The following is a 15,828-nucleotide window of genomic DNA, read 5'->3' on the forward strand; positions in this document are numbered from 1 at the left end:
TTCTGCTGTTTTTAGGAGTCATCCACCCTACTTGGGTGACGGCTGACCCCACTTTACATCTCCTGTGATTTTTTATGTGCTTATTTTGGTACACAGTTTGGTTTTGTTAATTAAATAAATACATTGGCATTTGGATATTATGGTAGAAAGGCATTTATTTTACTTACATGAACATTTTAATTCTATTTTTTTTTACTTTGATATTAAAGTGACTTAAAATGCTTGATCTTTTTATGTAGTTAGCTTAACAATTTACTGGTTTTTGAGGCATTCTTTTCAGTCCTGTCTTGTTTAAATTTTCTATTTTAATCTTCTTTTATAGGTAAATACATGTATTTGGAATGTTAGAAGTTGTTCTAGGGTTCTGTGCACTCCTGTGGGTTGGATTGTATGAATTGGTTATAGGAGCTTGAAGTCATGTTTGGCTTATCTTACAGAAAGAAGAGGTAATTTTAGGAAAAGTTTTTGTCTTGATTATAATTCTTAAAAAAAATTATTTTTATACTTGTAACTTTATATGTTTGGATATTAAATTGACAAGGTGCTTAATTTATATGCATGTGTAGGTGTTTTCTAATATACAAGTTATAAGTTTAAACATATCAAAAGTAAACAAATGATAAAAAGATATTTATAACATGTTGTGAGGGACAAGGATAATATGAATTTTTGTCCAAGTCCAGTCACAAATTTAAAATTAATGACCAAATAAGTACCTCACATCCAACTTTTAAATTTCAAACTTATAAATGTGGTTCAGGGTGTGGGTTTGTTATTGACAAATAGACAACTACATTTCATTCGGGCTAAGTTTTCGTTAATAATGGGTTTGACCAACTTATAGGGTAAAACAAACACGGTGTATAACTAGGAACCGATCCTTGAGTAATTAAAAAATGTAGCTCGATACATTTCCCAATCATGTGCACTGATACTATGTTTAACTTAACAGTTTTTCTAAAACTTCAAGATGTTAGGAGAAGGGGCTTAATTTAATTATATTATTTCTTTAGACCATGTAAAAAGTGGAGTTCTTTGTAGATCAACATATTTGATGTTTTTATTTGTATAATTTAGAGATGCATATATTTCTAGAAGCGGTTCATGTAATGACGTTAGGGTCTTATTTGCAGAATGTGCAAATTTGGTATGTAGAAGAGATAAGATATGAACGTTTTGTAACGTTCATGGAAATTTCTCTAAAAAGTTCAAAAGAAATGACGTAGATTATTAACGTTTTCTACTTAAATTGGTACACCGAATACAATCATGCTACATTGGAGATTTTAGTTTTATTAGTATATGCAGCAGCTGGGAAGCTGCATTTAGTTCTCACACTATGTGCTTATTTGCGAACATTTATTGTGAACTAGAGTTAGTTGATTGCGGGGTAGAAACTGTAATCTTAAATAAGTTGATTTCGTGATAAGTATAGTGACATCAATAGGATAACTTTGCTATTGTCTTCACTAACACAATTTATGCCATCTGTTTGTCTGCTGACGAGAACTGTGATCCAAATAGTAGAGTTGTGATCTTTACTGACTGACACGTTTCTGACATCCATATCCCCATCTACGTTACTTTTATAAAATTAGACTGATATGATGAAAGTTAATGCAGGTTGTAACAGGCATAATTCACTCGGCACAACTCCTGCTCGCTTCTGACAAGCTATTTCTAAGAGCATATCTCAGCTTAGAGAATTTTATTGCATTCTTCACTCTCGTTCACTACTCTAGGAACTACAGTACTGTATGTGAAGATTTATTTCACAAACTATTTCAATTGGAAGACATAAAGTGAACTGTTTGATGCTTCTTTTATTTGATATTTCTTGAAGTTTTTGGTGTAGAAATGCCTTCTTGGTGGGCAAAATTGTCTTCTAAAGATGCAAATAAGAAATCAGAGAAAGTAAGTCTCATCAGTACAATACACAAGAAGTTTAGGATGGTATCGAAAGGGAAATACAACAATGGATCAGGAAGTTCTGGTAAAAAACACTGTGATGCTAAACATGCATCTCGTTTTCCAATATTACCCTCCGCGCAAGTATCACGATGTGCGAGCTTTGCAGAAAGGCCTCAAGCCCTACCACTTCCGCTTCCTGGACTGCAACAGACCACCAAACATCGTGCTGATTCTGGTAAAAAGGAAGCAGCTCAAGCTAAAGCCAGCAAAGGATCCAAACCAGTTATGTTTATGCCCCTTCCTAAACCTCCAAATGGGCCAGATCCTGTAGATTCCGAAGCATCTGTAGAGGCTGCTTCTGTTTCTAGTGATAAAACTACGAATATCGATACTCCATCAGACTCGCGTCTCCCAAGTCCTCAAGCTTCTGGTTACAAAAATAAAGCTGCAATGAAAAGTCCTTCCAGGTGTGTTTCTTATTACATTTAAACTTTTGTCAATTTTAGTAGAAACGATTCATGCTTGAAATTGATGGCTTGGTCGAGTTTGAACTCAAGCTCAAGCCCAATATTTTTTAGTCGAGTTTAAACTCGATCTTTACAATGTTCGGCTCGGCTCAGCTTGATTACACCCTCAGACTTTTGCATTGGGTTATGTGTTAGCTTATTATTCTCAGTTACTGTGTATAATATATGTTGTCTTCACTCTTCGGTTCTTCCTTTCTTCTATTTAAACCTTTTTTCATATGATGCTCACTTAATGTGTACAATATATACTGTCTTTGATTCTTCCTTTCTTCTGATCAAACCTTTGTTTTTTTGCACTTATGATATAACTTTTTCTTTCGTCTGTCACAGCGTAATTAAGAAGAACCGGTCGCACAATTCAGGTCAAAAATTAGTTGGTGGAGATTTTTCTGGTCAATTGTTTGTGGAACACAGTAGGCGTAGTCACAATTGCTCACCAATACGGAGTCCCAGAATGACAAGCCCCGGGCCCAGCTCTAGAATACATAGTGGAGCTGTGACTCCTTTGCATCCTCAAGCTGAAAGAGCAATAGAATTACCTGCACAGTGGCCTGATGGAGAGCATGAAAGGCACCGGCTTCCCCTTCCGCCAATAAATATTTCTAATACTTATTCTTCATATTCGACTGAAACAACTCCAGTTCCTCGAAGTCCTAGTAGGGCTGAAAATCCTTCTAGTCATGGTCCCCGCTGGAAGAAGGGGAAGCTTCTTGGCCGAGGAACATATGGTCAAGTGTATGTTGGTTTTGATAGGTGTGTCACTATAGTGAAATATAAGCTCATTTACTATCTCTCTTTCCTTTCAATTTTTTAACATATTATCTTTATTATTTCTCGAAGCATGTTGTCCAACAGAATTTTGATGCCGGACTAGTTTTCTTTTCTTCTTTCCACTTTCTGACTAAGCACTTCTTTTCTTGAATTGAGCATAATATGAACATCAAAAAAAATTTCATTCACCTTAAACAAGATATCCCCATTTTAATTTAACATTTTTCTGATTTTTCTGTTCCTTCTTGTTGTAGTGAAAACGGGGAGATGTGCGCAATGAAGGAGGTACCACTTTTTTCAGATGATGCAAAGTCTCAGGAAAGTGCACAACAGTTAAAGCAAGTGAGTATGTGTAACAGTGTCCTAAAATACAATTTTTTGAGTATGTAGATAAACTAATTCACTAGGAAACATATCCTAATGTAACTCTTAACTTCTTCTTTTTTTGTTATCGGCAGGAAATTGCATTGCTAAGTAGTTTTCGGCATCCAAACATTGTACAATATTTTGGATCTGAAATCGTAAGTTTTGCTTCCTGTCAGTTCTATTCTTTCTTTGAGTAGTACAACATTGACAAGCCATCATTTTTCTTGTACTGTCTACAGATTTTCTTGCTAGCATGGCTGTATTCTTGCTTGTGTAATTAATAAGAACAATAATAAAAAGAAACTAACTAATAGATCAAACATTACATCGTGATGTCAATAAAGTCTCAATATCAACGCTCATCCGGTCATTTTTTGGTTTTGGTATTTTTCTGCAGGTGGATGACAAACTGTATATATATCTGGAGTATGTTTCAGGTGGTTCTATTTACAAACTTCTTCAAGAGTATGGTAAGTTGGGTGAGGCTGCAATCCGACGTTATACTCCACAAATTCTATCTGGGCTGGCATACTTGCATGCGAGAAAAACAATTCACAGGTAAGCTGAGTAGCAGGTACCTTTTTTATATTAATCTACTATCTTCAAGTGATGAAATCATATTAATTAATCAGTATGTATACTAGTTGTCATATTATCCAGAAAAAGTGAAGGTCTGGAAAAGTCTTTCTGTTCTCCTTGACTGTTGTACTGTGACAGAATCGTTATAATACTATTGATTATTGTTTTTAATGTTTCCCTGATGACCTCTTATACATGAAATTATTCTTATGCCGAGGTTTGTTTGTTCAAAATTTAACTCAGGGATGTCAAAGGTGCAAATTTACTGGTTGATCCAGATGGGCGTGTGAAGTTGGCTGATTTTGGAATGGCGAAGCATGTAAGATAAATTGCTTTTGTATCGATTTAAGTTGACTGCTCATCAAGTAAAAATAAATAATATTTGAATTATACATTTGTGATAGACCTCCATGGTGCTATTGTCTTGCATAAAAAGTGACTGAAAGATGCTTGAATGAGCAGTATTTTCTGTGGTGTGCCAAGAGTTCAATTGATCTACAGTTTTTTTTTGGACTTCATGGCAGCTGAAGTGCCAATTGAGCTCTTTAGAATATTTTGTCCTGTTTATTAGGACTAGACGATGTAGGCTTCTTTTAGAACGTTTTTGTTTAATTTTATGGCTCAATCAAACTAAATGCTTGCACCTTGTTTCATCTAATTTTATTGTAAATAATCTGCAGGTCTCTGGACAATCAGGCCCATTATCATTCAAGGGAAGCCCTTATTGGATGGCGCCAGAGGTAGGCTGAATTATAGAATTTCACTCTGTTCTTTAGGATTTTGTGTTTACTTTTAAAGCTTTGTACTTTGTTCAGATCATTGTTAAGAACACAGACGGCGGCAACCTAGCTGTGGACATATGGAGTCTTGGGTGCACCGTTTTGGAAATGGCAACAACGAAGCCACCTTGGAGTCAACTTGAAGGGGTTAGTACATAGTGATTACATGTGGACTCACTAAATCTCTAATGCTTTACTTTGTTTACTAACTCATTAGCTGATAATTATGTAATTTCATCCTGAACCAGTGGTTTTACTTGATCTTAACCTTCATTGATATAATAACATATATATTCTCAAGGCTGCTGCCATTTTCAAGATTGGGCACACTGAGGAGCTCCCAGAATTACCACAGCATCTCTCAGGTGATTGTAAGGATTTTATTAGGCGGTGTTTGCAGCGTAACCCAACAGATCGCCCTTCTGCTGCTCAGCTGCTGGAGCACCCATTTGTAAAGAATGCTACACCCCTGGAAAGGCCTATGCCATATCTAGGGCCTGCAGAAATAATGCCATCGGTAGAAGTAAGTTTAGTATCTTTGTATTATCAAAATTATCCCACTGTGACTTCTCTCATCTGCCATAACTATAAGTGAAACTTCATGAAGCTAAAATCAACCATTCTCAACTATAAACTGTTATCCATGGTCTCGTTGTTTTAAATTTCAATATATGATCCTATAAAGCACGAGTAATAGTAGCCCAAGTTTAATTAATTACCTCAACTCTGTAGCCCCTTATGTTAGTTAGTGATAGCAGAAATTTATATGTCTCTATGATATCACATTATTGAGTCAACTGAGATCTTGTCTTCTTTTTTCTCTGGCCGACCCTTAATCGAGCCATGTCTTAGTTCAATACACTTTACATTGAGGAAGTTAATAATTATAAATATGGCATATCTATCCCACTAACTCTGGAAATTTTGTAAATGAAACCTTGTGGGGTTTGTGACACTCATTCACAAGTTTGCTTCTGCGTTTTTCCAAGATGCGCCATAAAAATTTAGGTGAAAGGATTAACTAACAGTGTCTTGATATTTAATTTCAGCATTTTTAGGTTTAATATGTGATTAACTTTTTTTACAAGCCTAGAAGGGAGCCAAAAGGGGATATTTTCCTTCATAATATGTGTGTGTGTGCACGGAGATATTGTATTATTTGTATACTTTCTGTATCATCTTATTGGTCACTTTGCTTTCAGGATTATGGAAATGCATATTTAAACACCATAAGAGGCCCCAATTTTTTCGCAGGATCCAGGTTTTTCTTCTCTCTGTCTCCCCCTCCCTCTCCCCCTCTACCCCTCTCCCGCCCTCCGTCCCTCTCACGAATAAACGGACACAGAACACACGCACAGAGGCAGACTAAATTTTTATTTTTATTTTTAAACATGTATTTCAATGTTTAAAGTTTGCTTCTACTTTTGTGCATTTGCATGTAGGCCTAATTTTTTGTGTTTTTATATTTGTTTCTACTTCACAAGCAATTTAAAGCTCCTTTTAGTGGCTTCTAATTTTATAGTCACTCTTATCGCCTCAACACTTCAAGAGATCATCTACTTCATTCGCACTTCCATAAATCGGTCTTACTTTAGTTAATTTATTCACTATGAGGTTTCGTGACATTTGTGACATCCTAATTTTACTGATTTGTAGTGATCTTTATGTGCCACGGAATGTACCATCCCCATTTTTACAAAATACTAGCTCTCTGCTGCATGCACAATCACCTGAGTCCATGAGCCCATGGCTGTGTGCTTCCCCCATATCGAGCCCCCATGACTTATCGGGTTCATCCACACCCCTTACAGGTGGTGTTGGAACTCGGCGCATGAGCCTTAGGCCGTCTGCTTCCCCCGTATGGAGCCCCTGTGACATATCAGGTTCATCTACACCCCTTGCAGGTGGTGGTGGACCTTGGAGCGTGAGCCCAAGGCTGTCTACTTCCCCCATATGGAGCCCCCATGACATATCCGGTTCATGTACACCCCTTACAGGTGGTGGTGGACATCTGCGCGTGAGCCCAAGGCCGTCTGCTTCCCCCATATCGAGCCCCCATGAAATATCGGGTTCGTCTACACCCCTTACAGGTGGTGGTGGTGGTGCCATTCCTGTCCATATTTCAAAGCTACCACCAATTTACTGGCGTGATGGCATGGAAATAAACCCAAGGTCCCCAAAGAATTTGAGCTCCCAAAATGCCATATACTAGTACAAGTAGCTGAAACCTGATATCTCGGTAGGGACAATCGAAAGCTTATCATTCATATCATGATACAGTCCAATCTAAAAAGGATTTCAGTTCGGGCGGTGTAACTGTAAAACCCTATTAAAAGACCAATTCAAGTGAAAAGGGGTATAAAGAAGACACTGGTTTTGCTTTCAGTAGATGACATTTCAGCTGCCAGAGTAAGAGGTTATACAACTCTTTTTGCTGCCATTCCATGGGAGGCTGTAGTTAAATTGCTCAAGTGCTGATAATAGAAGCATTACAGGATTACATACATACGTGTAACTGATTTACTGCAAATTGAGCAAATGACAAAAAATAATAGTTCTTTTTATAACAACCTTACAATTCGACACCGTTCAAGGCCATTAATACAACATTATAACTTTTTTTAAAAAAGAATTACACAATTAAACAAATGTTTCACAAACAATGAAGATGACAAATTACAGAAATCCAACAAGAGAAATCGAAATCATTTAGTTTCAGTGAATGTCAAGCTGAACTCCCAAAGCTTCTTCGCCAATTCTGAATCTCTACCCATTTTGCTTGCTTTAGACATGTTATTGTCAGCGAAATATTCGCCACTAACACCATCAACTTTGGGGTTTAATGCCAGATAACATGTAGTAGAAGATCCCTGTATAAAAATTAAGTAACATCATTTCTGGGAACTAATAAAACAGAGCGTACAAATTTATGGTAAGAGAACAAAAGTGCTGAAGATGTAAAACACCAATGATCACAAACCTGAGGAATATTTTTTAACAAAAATTGAGTACAGCCCATGAAACCTGCATTATGCAAAGTGCAGTTGGATTAAAATCAAATGATTCGTACAAGAAATAATAAACTCACAAAGTAATGTGAGCGTAAATTTTGTGATTAGTTGGAGAATCGGAGACTTACAACCAAGAATACCGCTGTTTTGGCTGATATTGGTGGCAATAAGGCCGGGGTGAAGTGAGTTTGCAGTGATATTTACGCCTTCCTCCTGATTAAATAACGAACAAACATTGTTTATATGTCGTTTTGGAACAAGTATGAAGTATGCAAAGTGAGAATGAATGACGAATTTAATACATTAGAGTTTGCATAATTTCATGTATTTCGGTTCAAATATGTAACAAAAATGTTTGATACACAGACTTAAGAGTGAATGGTTAATTTACCTTAAACTGCCTTGTAAGCTCTAAACAATGCAATGTGTTACAAAGCTTTGACTGTCCATAAGCGCTGTTGGGGACATAACTGTAATCATGAACAAGATCAAGTGAGTTAGGCGCCTTGATTTAGCTGATACATAAAATTTGGAAAGAGGTGATATTGTGAACTAGCTAGCTAGCTACCTGTCTTTGTCATTGATTTTGTCAAAACGAATTCCTTCTTTGTATCCAAACTTGTGTAGTTCTGATCCGATGTTCACAATCCTTCCTTCCTTGCCACAATTGCGAGCAGTGGTTTTCATGGTGTCCAACAAAAGATTTGTCAACAGAAATGGACCCAAATGGTTTACAGCAAATTGCTGTTCAATTCCGTCTTTTGAAAGTGTAAATGGTGGTGACATGATCCCTGCATTGTTACTAGACAAAACCAAATCCAACATCTTCAGGATCTATTATTCGAACACAAACACTACATTCAAAGTTTATAGTTAGGGATTCAGAGTCGAATAGTTATCTTACACTAGGATGTTCAAAGGAAGACCAGTGGCAATGAAAGCAGCAGCAAACTTTCTGATGGATGCAAATGTGTTAAGATCTATCTCCATAACATCAATTTTGGCACCGGGAATTTTCTTGAGTATAGCTTCTTTAACTTTTTCACCCGCCTTACAGTTCCTCACTCCCATGATTACATGAACACCGCGCAGAGCAAGGACTCTAGCGGTTTCTATTCCAATCCCATTTGATGATCCTGAGATTACACAGAGTGTCAAACCACTACTGTTTTGACTTCGTGTCAAGATTAATTACGCATTCAATAAGTGATGGCCAGGCATGTAAGAAGCATTAAGCATATATAATCAGAGAGTTCAATTAATTGCTCACAAGGACCTCATGTAAACTTACTTCCTGGTTTCAATCATTTACTTTAGCTTCATTTTACCGGATGTTCATGAACCCCTATACAAGTTGTGAGTTACTTGATAGATTAATTTGCATATATCGAATTGACCTTGGTCAATTGTCTAATTGTTATCCGTAAGTTTCCACAGACAGAGTGTTCATCATAAACAAAAAATCATACTAAGAAATCATAGAAAGAGACCAAGAGAGGAAGAAAAAAATACCAGTAACAATGGCAACAAGGCCTTTGCCATCAACACCTTTAGTAACTTGCTCAGCTGTGGAGCGAGCAGAGAAGCCAGATTTACCATTCAATCCACAAATCCACATATTTTCAAGTGACTACTAAATGCTCTTGATATGATAAAACTTTGAAGCAAGTTGTTGACTTGTAAATGTTGTTAATATTTGGTGTCAACTATGTAAAACTAACTGTGTATATATAGTGGGGAAATGCACACATGTATTGTCGTATTGGTGTATGAATGCATGTAAAATAATGCTCAATTTTTCACGTTAGAAACCGTGTTAATGCAGATGGGGAAATGAGAAAGGTAGCTGGAAGGAGTCAAGTTTAATAATTTACAAATATTCAAGTGGATTGGTTGTTACATCATGGAATTATTTTAGAGTTTAATATAGCTGGAAGGATTTATAATATCTTTGCATTTTCTTCTGTTTTACTCATTTTCCTTTTAAGTAGTATTATTTCACGCGAATTACGGATTAATGATTTGTTTTACATAATTTTGGCATGGGGGTGATTATTTATGACAAGACAGGGTGTTGTAGAGGGGACACTTTCATTACCAGTTTAGCACAGCTATTTGTACCTGTTATTTTTTTTTAATTAATGCACGTATCTTTTACTTATAACGAGGTCTACTTAGATGTTTATTCTGCATGTCTGTATTTAAATTATACACCTTGTCTAATTATTTATGCATATTATGATAGTAGAACTAAGAAAATCAATTGTCTAGGACTCCAGTTGGAATTATCGGAATAAATGATTGTAATATTTAAAAGGTTTCCGTACAAAAAATGCTGTAAAATCAAATAATTATTTGGTGTTTTTTGTTTTGCGCATTTTTATTATAAAATTTAAATTTCAATATTTCAATGTTTCAGAATAAAATTGATACTGTAATATCAGTAACTAATCTAAAAAATAAAAAATCGGGTTCTTTTAAAAGTACGAGAGGACAATACTACAGATGTCGTACCAAAATACCCACTTTTATAAGTTCAATTATCCAAAATATCTAATGACGAATTTTTAACACAAAATACTCATGAATCACGCATTTAGGAGATACATATTTCACATTTTCGAAAGTTAACAAAAAACACGCATAATACAAATATGTGTGTCCCCTTTTGAATTATAAATAATATGCATTTTACGAATGCGTGTTCCTGTTAAAAAATATGTATTTTGCATATGCGTGATCAGTATTATTTTTTTAAAAAAAGTGAATGCATATATTATATATGCGTATCCAGCGAATAGTTTGAGGACTTTTCGTCGTCTTTAGGTATTTTGGGACGCCAAGAGGAGCACTGGGAATCTGAAGCTGCTCATGTGCGGGCCAATGAACACCAATTGCCATGCACAACTTCGTCACAACGGACGCATACGGAATAGCACTTGTAGTACCTCCTCTAAAAAATCTCAAAATCCCCTGATATATCACCATCCCCAAATCAATGTAATCACCCTGAAGAATACCCCATAACAGACGAGCACGCTCCACAGTAATCTCATGCACATGCAAAGATGACATGATGTTAGCACAAATAAATGAGTTCCAAGCTCGTGCAAATCTGTTCATGCACGAAGCAGGGAACATGGAGTAATCAGTAGTGCCCCTCTTGAACTTCCAATGAGTATCAGGCACACAGAGAGTAACAACGATGAGATCCAAATCAAAGTCCTCCGGAGTCTAATCGTTCCAAGTGTCCTGACCCACCTTCCTCGCAGGCTGCTCAATCATCGTCCTGATAGCCTCTGCACTGTACTCAGCAGTCCTCCCCCTACCACTGTGAAGCCATTCTCCTCCGCCTTGGCGTTAGCATAGAACTCCCGCACAACACTCATGGGCACAGCAGCGGGTGCCTCACAAAAAGGAACCCAACCCATCTCGAGAATCATTTCTAACAGCTTACCATCCTTCCCTGACGGCAGAAAACCTCGCTCCTTAGCAATAGGCTTCGAGATAAGCCTCGTGTACTCTTCCTCAGCCTCAGGAGTAGAAAACCTGGGCCTCACACTACCCGCAGATGAAGAATCGGTGGTGCTGCTTCCAACTTGTGTTCTTTGTCTTTTGGGTGCCATCGGGATTAAAGAAGAGAGAATAAAAGTGTAAGTGTTTAGAGATAATTTATGTTTGAGAGTTTGTGATGTGGTGGAAAAGTTGTGTATAAGTGTATGTATTATAGGTGGAGAGGTGTGAATTCAATAAGGAATAGAAGTGGGAATTGATTGTGGGAATAATGGAATTGATTAGGAGAGAGAATTATGGGATGTGAAAGAGTAAAAATCGGGTTGGAATTGACTTTTAATTAAAAGTCCCGAAATTACCTTATAAATCTGCTGTTTATATTTTTTTTCGAACAGGGACCCGTCGCGGCCGCGCACTAGGACAGCGCGGGCGCGCTCACTCTCTGGAAAACCGGCGCGGCCGCGCACTGGATCAGCGCGGGCGCGCTTGGTTACTGGGAAAACGGCGCGGCCGCGCGCTTGGTCAGCACGGGCGCGCCCAGCTTCTGTAGTTGGCCCTGAATTTTTTTCTTTTTATGATTTTTTTGTGTTTTTCTCCTTTCTTCTTGCTTCTTCTACCTATTAATGTACAACAAGTTTGGGTTGCCTCCCAATAAGCGCTTCTTTTACGTCGCTAGCTCGACGTATAATCTCGAGATCAAATGAACAATAGAACGACACTAACCACCTTGCGGTTTGCCGTGTCACCATAGTAATGCTTCAACCTCTGACCATTTACCTTGAATGCTTGGCCTTCTAAAAAATTTCCACCGCTCCATGTGGAAACACAGTTTCGATTATGAAGGGCCCTGACCATCTTGCTGCACTCCCCAGCAGCGGCGCCAAAAACTGGTTAGTCGCTAAACACGCGCTAATAATACACGCAAGTATACGAGTTCACAAGTAGTATAGAATCTTTTCTAGTTCGTTCCCATAGAGACTCTTTTGGTTAACTAATTAATACATGCACTTAAGCAACAGTGTATGGTTATTATTCAATGCTAAGACGATAACAAATTGAGGTTGTTTATAACTAAGAATTAAACTAATAATTATAACTACGAGATTAATATTGACTGAATTAATATATATGACAAACATGGGATTCTAACTTCATTAAATACTTCATTCAATAGTCTCATTGTCCTTAACCTTAGCATGCAATGGTGATGACACTAATCAGACAACACGAAACTGATAAACGCCAACTTTCGCTGCACGAGTACCATACTACCAGACATCCACAAAAGAGATAGAAGCTGAATAGACTCCAATTATATTGAGACCCAATTTATCTATAGAATTTGACAATATAACGGTTTAAGCACAAGTTATCTATCTTGATTACACAGGGCAAGTAAGATGGTTAAAATTACCTACGAACCATGCATGACAAATAGATGAACCTATGCTAGTATGACAAGTTCTAAATCCTTAAATTCACTTTCGCTTCATTAATAATTAACATATTATCTTATAAGTTCGCGACGCTCATAGACGAATACGCACAACCAATACTACGTGTTATCATACAATCACCACATACTAAGGCATCAACAATTTAACTAAAGAAATCCATAAATAAATCCGCTAGAACCCCACGATAACGATTAGCCCATAATCGGACTCATCATCAACGTGGGTTCCGATGAAAATATGATATAACAAACGTAATCTTTATAACGAATAAATAACAGAGTATAACACAAGAGTATAAGTTCAACAAAATAAGAAACGAGCATCCAAAATTACAACTAAAAACAAAGATTCACAAGAATAAACTAGATCATCTTCGCATTTGTTGATTCGTGCTATAGGTCTCTTGTCGTCTTCTCCTTAGCTCTGAAGTGTCTCTCGCTTGATTTGTTATTAAAAATGACCTAGAGTTGTTTATATAGTAGCCCTGATCAGCATAGAATCCCAGAAAATCAGTCTTTTATTCAAAATAGGAATTCTGCATCCCGACCTGGCGCAGCCGCGCGCTTGATCAGCGCGGGCGCGCTGTCTCTCTGAAGTTCTGGCACAGCCGCGTGCTTGATCAGCGCAGGCGCGCTGGGCTTCTGCCAAAACTGACTTCTTCTTTTTTCATGCAGATTCGAGCCGGTCTTCGCGAGCTTTTATTTCAACATCACCTTGACACCAAATTAGCACCAAAACAATGCTAATTCACCTGATTACCTAGATAATTCCTGAAATGCAAAAACACACGAAAACACGTTAAAGCACTTAACAGCTTGATTACAAATGCATCAATTCAAAGCTTATTAGAGCATAATAAAGTGTCATAAATGCCACTCAACATACATAAATCAACTTTTCCTTACAAGTATTTAAATTCTCTATTTACATTTCAAATTATTATGTTAATAGATCTACTTTATATATATATATATATTATGTTAGATATATGTGTGATGTCATATCTAATAATGATTTGTGTTTAGTTTTCAGATCTTGACTAACATGACAAATCATGACTTAACTGGAAATCAGTACTTATACTGAAGTCAGAGCTTAAGATATCAGAACTTAAGTTATCAGAACTTAAGATATCAAAAGATATTCATCAGGAGATAATATCAGGACTTAAGAAGACTTTCAGATAAGGAAGGCGACTGATTGAAAGGAAAGAAGATCAAGACTAAAACAAGAAAAGATATGCATGGAGAAGAATTCTATGAAGAATAGAAGACTTGGAGGAAAAGATAACTAATTGATATATTTTAGGATGCAGACTTATATTCGATATCAATTAGAAGATTATCTTGTAACTGTGTGGTATATAAACACAGTATAGGGTTTACACTATAAGTGTTATCATTATCGAGAATATTATTCATTGTAACCCTAGCAGCTCTCGTGATAATTGTTCATCACTGAGAGAGAACAGTTTCATTGTAATACTGTTTTATTAATAAGATTATTCTTTATTATATACTTGTGTTCTTAATTCGATTTGATTGTACTATATATTGTATTGAACCCCCTTCTACAGTGTGTGTGACCTGACAAGTGGTATCAAAGCCTATCTGTTAACACAAATACAGTAAAGATCCAAAACAATCATGTCTGAAGAAGAACAAACTACAACCAAGCCCACCAAAACTGAAGAAACTCCAAAGACTCAAATCCACAGTCGATATGAGACTATTAGGGTTCCCATGCTGAGACCTTCTAAGTATCCCATATGGAAAGTGAGGATGGCTATGTTTCTGGAAGCTACAGATCCAGAATACCTTGACAGAATTAATGAAGGACCGCATAAGCCAACAAAGCTCTCTGTTGTAGTTGCAGATCAGCCAGCAAAGACTATACCAAAGGAGAAAAGTGAGTATACAGCTGAAGATATCTCATCAATTGCCAAGGATGCAAAGGTAAGGCATTTGCTGCATAGTGCTATTGATAATGTCATGTCAAATAGGGTAATTAACTGCAAGACTGCAAAGGAGATATGGGATGCCTTGGAAACAAGATGCCAGGGAACTGATGCAATTAAGAAGAATAGGAGGACTATGCTCACTCAAGAGTATGAGCACTTTGACTCAAAACCTGATGAGTCATTAACTGGCTTATATGACAGATTTGTCAAACTCTTGAATGATCTGTCACAGGTGGATACGGAATATGATCTTGAAGATTCTAATCTTAAATTCCTTTTAGCTCTTCCTGAAAGTTGGGATTTGAAGGCAACTACTATAAGAGACAACTATGCTCTTGATGAAACTACTCTTGATGAAATTTATGGTATGCTCAAAACTCATGAACTTGAGATGGATCAAAGAAGCAAGAGACATGGGAGAAAGTCAAGGACAGTTGCTCTTAAGGCTCAGGAGGAATCCCCCAAAGTGGTTGTCTCAAAGAATGGCAAAGTAAAGGCTCTCATCACAAAGTCTGATTCAGATTCATCAAGTTCTGATGATGATGATGAGGATTCAGAAACTGAAAGTTTATCTGAGATGGATGTTGATGAAGAGATGATGAGATTGTGTGCTCTTATGCTGAAGGGCATCACAAAGATATCCTACAGGAAATACAGAAAAGGAAGGAAATTTTCCAGGAAAAGTGGAAGTTCTGATAAGAAGGGTTTCAGAAAATCTGAAGACAAAGCAGGGAAGTCTGACAAAGGAGATTACTCAAATGTTAAATGCTATAATTGTGGTGAGAAAGGCCACATATCTCCTGATTGCAAGAAAGGAAAAGGTGACAAAGGCAAGTCACTTATCACAAAGAAGAAAAGCTGGACAGACACTTCAAATTCTGAAAATGAGGTGAACTATGCCTTGATGGCAAATGCTGATAGCAATTCTGATGCTGCTGAGTTAAAGGTACCTCA

The 15,828-nt window shown here is 37.0% G+C and overlaps 2 protein-coding genes across 2 annotated transcripts; one reads left to right on the forward strand and one right to left on the reverse strand.

Moving 5' to 3' along the window:
* The first annotated feature begins 1,355 nt into the window (after window positions 1–1,355).
* LOC141665423 (mitogen-activated protein kinase kinase kinase YODA-like) lies at window positions 1,356–7,145 on the forward strand. The gene is made up of 11 exons (XM_074471408.1): window positions 1,356–2,378; window positions 2,769–3,191; window positions 3,464–3,551; window positions 3,668–3,730; window positions 3,973–4,133; window positions 4,398–4,473; window positions 4,835–4,894; window positions 4,970–5,080; window positions 5,235–5,456; window positions 6,136–6,194; window positions 6,590–7,145. Exons 1-11 carry the CDS (start codon window positions 1,858–1,860, stop codon window positions 7,143–7,145), a joined length of 2,340 nt encoding a protein of 779 aa, XP_074327509.1. The 5' UTR covers window positions 1,356–1,857.
* Window positions 7,146–7,472: 327 nt separating this feature from the next.
* Window positions 7,473–9,652, reverse strand: LOC141667134 (short-chain dehydrogenase TIC 32, chloroplastic-like). Its single transcript, XM_074473509.1, has 7 exons — window positions 9,457–9,652; window positions 8,849–9,080; window positions 8,513–8,746; window positions 8,336–8,414; window positions 8,073–8,157; window positions 7,914–7,957; window positions 7,473–7,803 (listed from the first exon to the last, which is right to left on the reverse strand). Exons 1-7 carry the CDS (start codon window positions 9,560–9,562, stop codon window positions 7,639–7,641), a joined length of 945 nt encoding a protein of 314 aa, XP_074329610.1. The 5' UTR covers window positions 9,563–9,652; the 3' UTR covers window positions 7,473–7,638.
* Window positions 9,653–15,828: the final 6,176 nt, after the last annotated feature.

The sequence above is a fragment of the Apium graveolens genome, chromosome 6, assembly GCF_009905375.1.
Source record: "Apium graveolens cultivar Ventura chromosome 6, ASM990537v1, whole genome shotgun sequence".
Lineage (NCBI taxonomy): Eukaryota > Viridiplantae > Streptophyta > Magnoliopsida > Apiales > Apiaceae > Apium > Apium graveolens.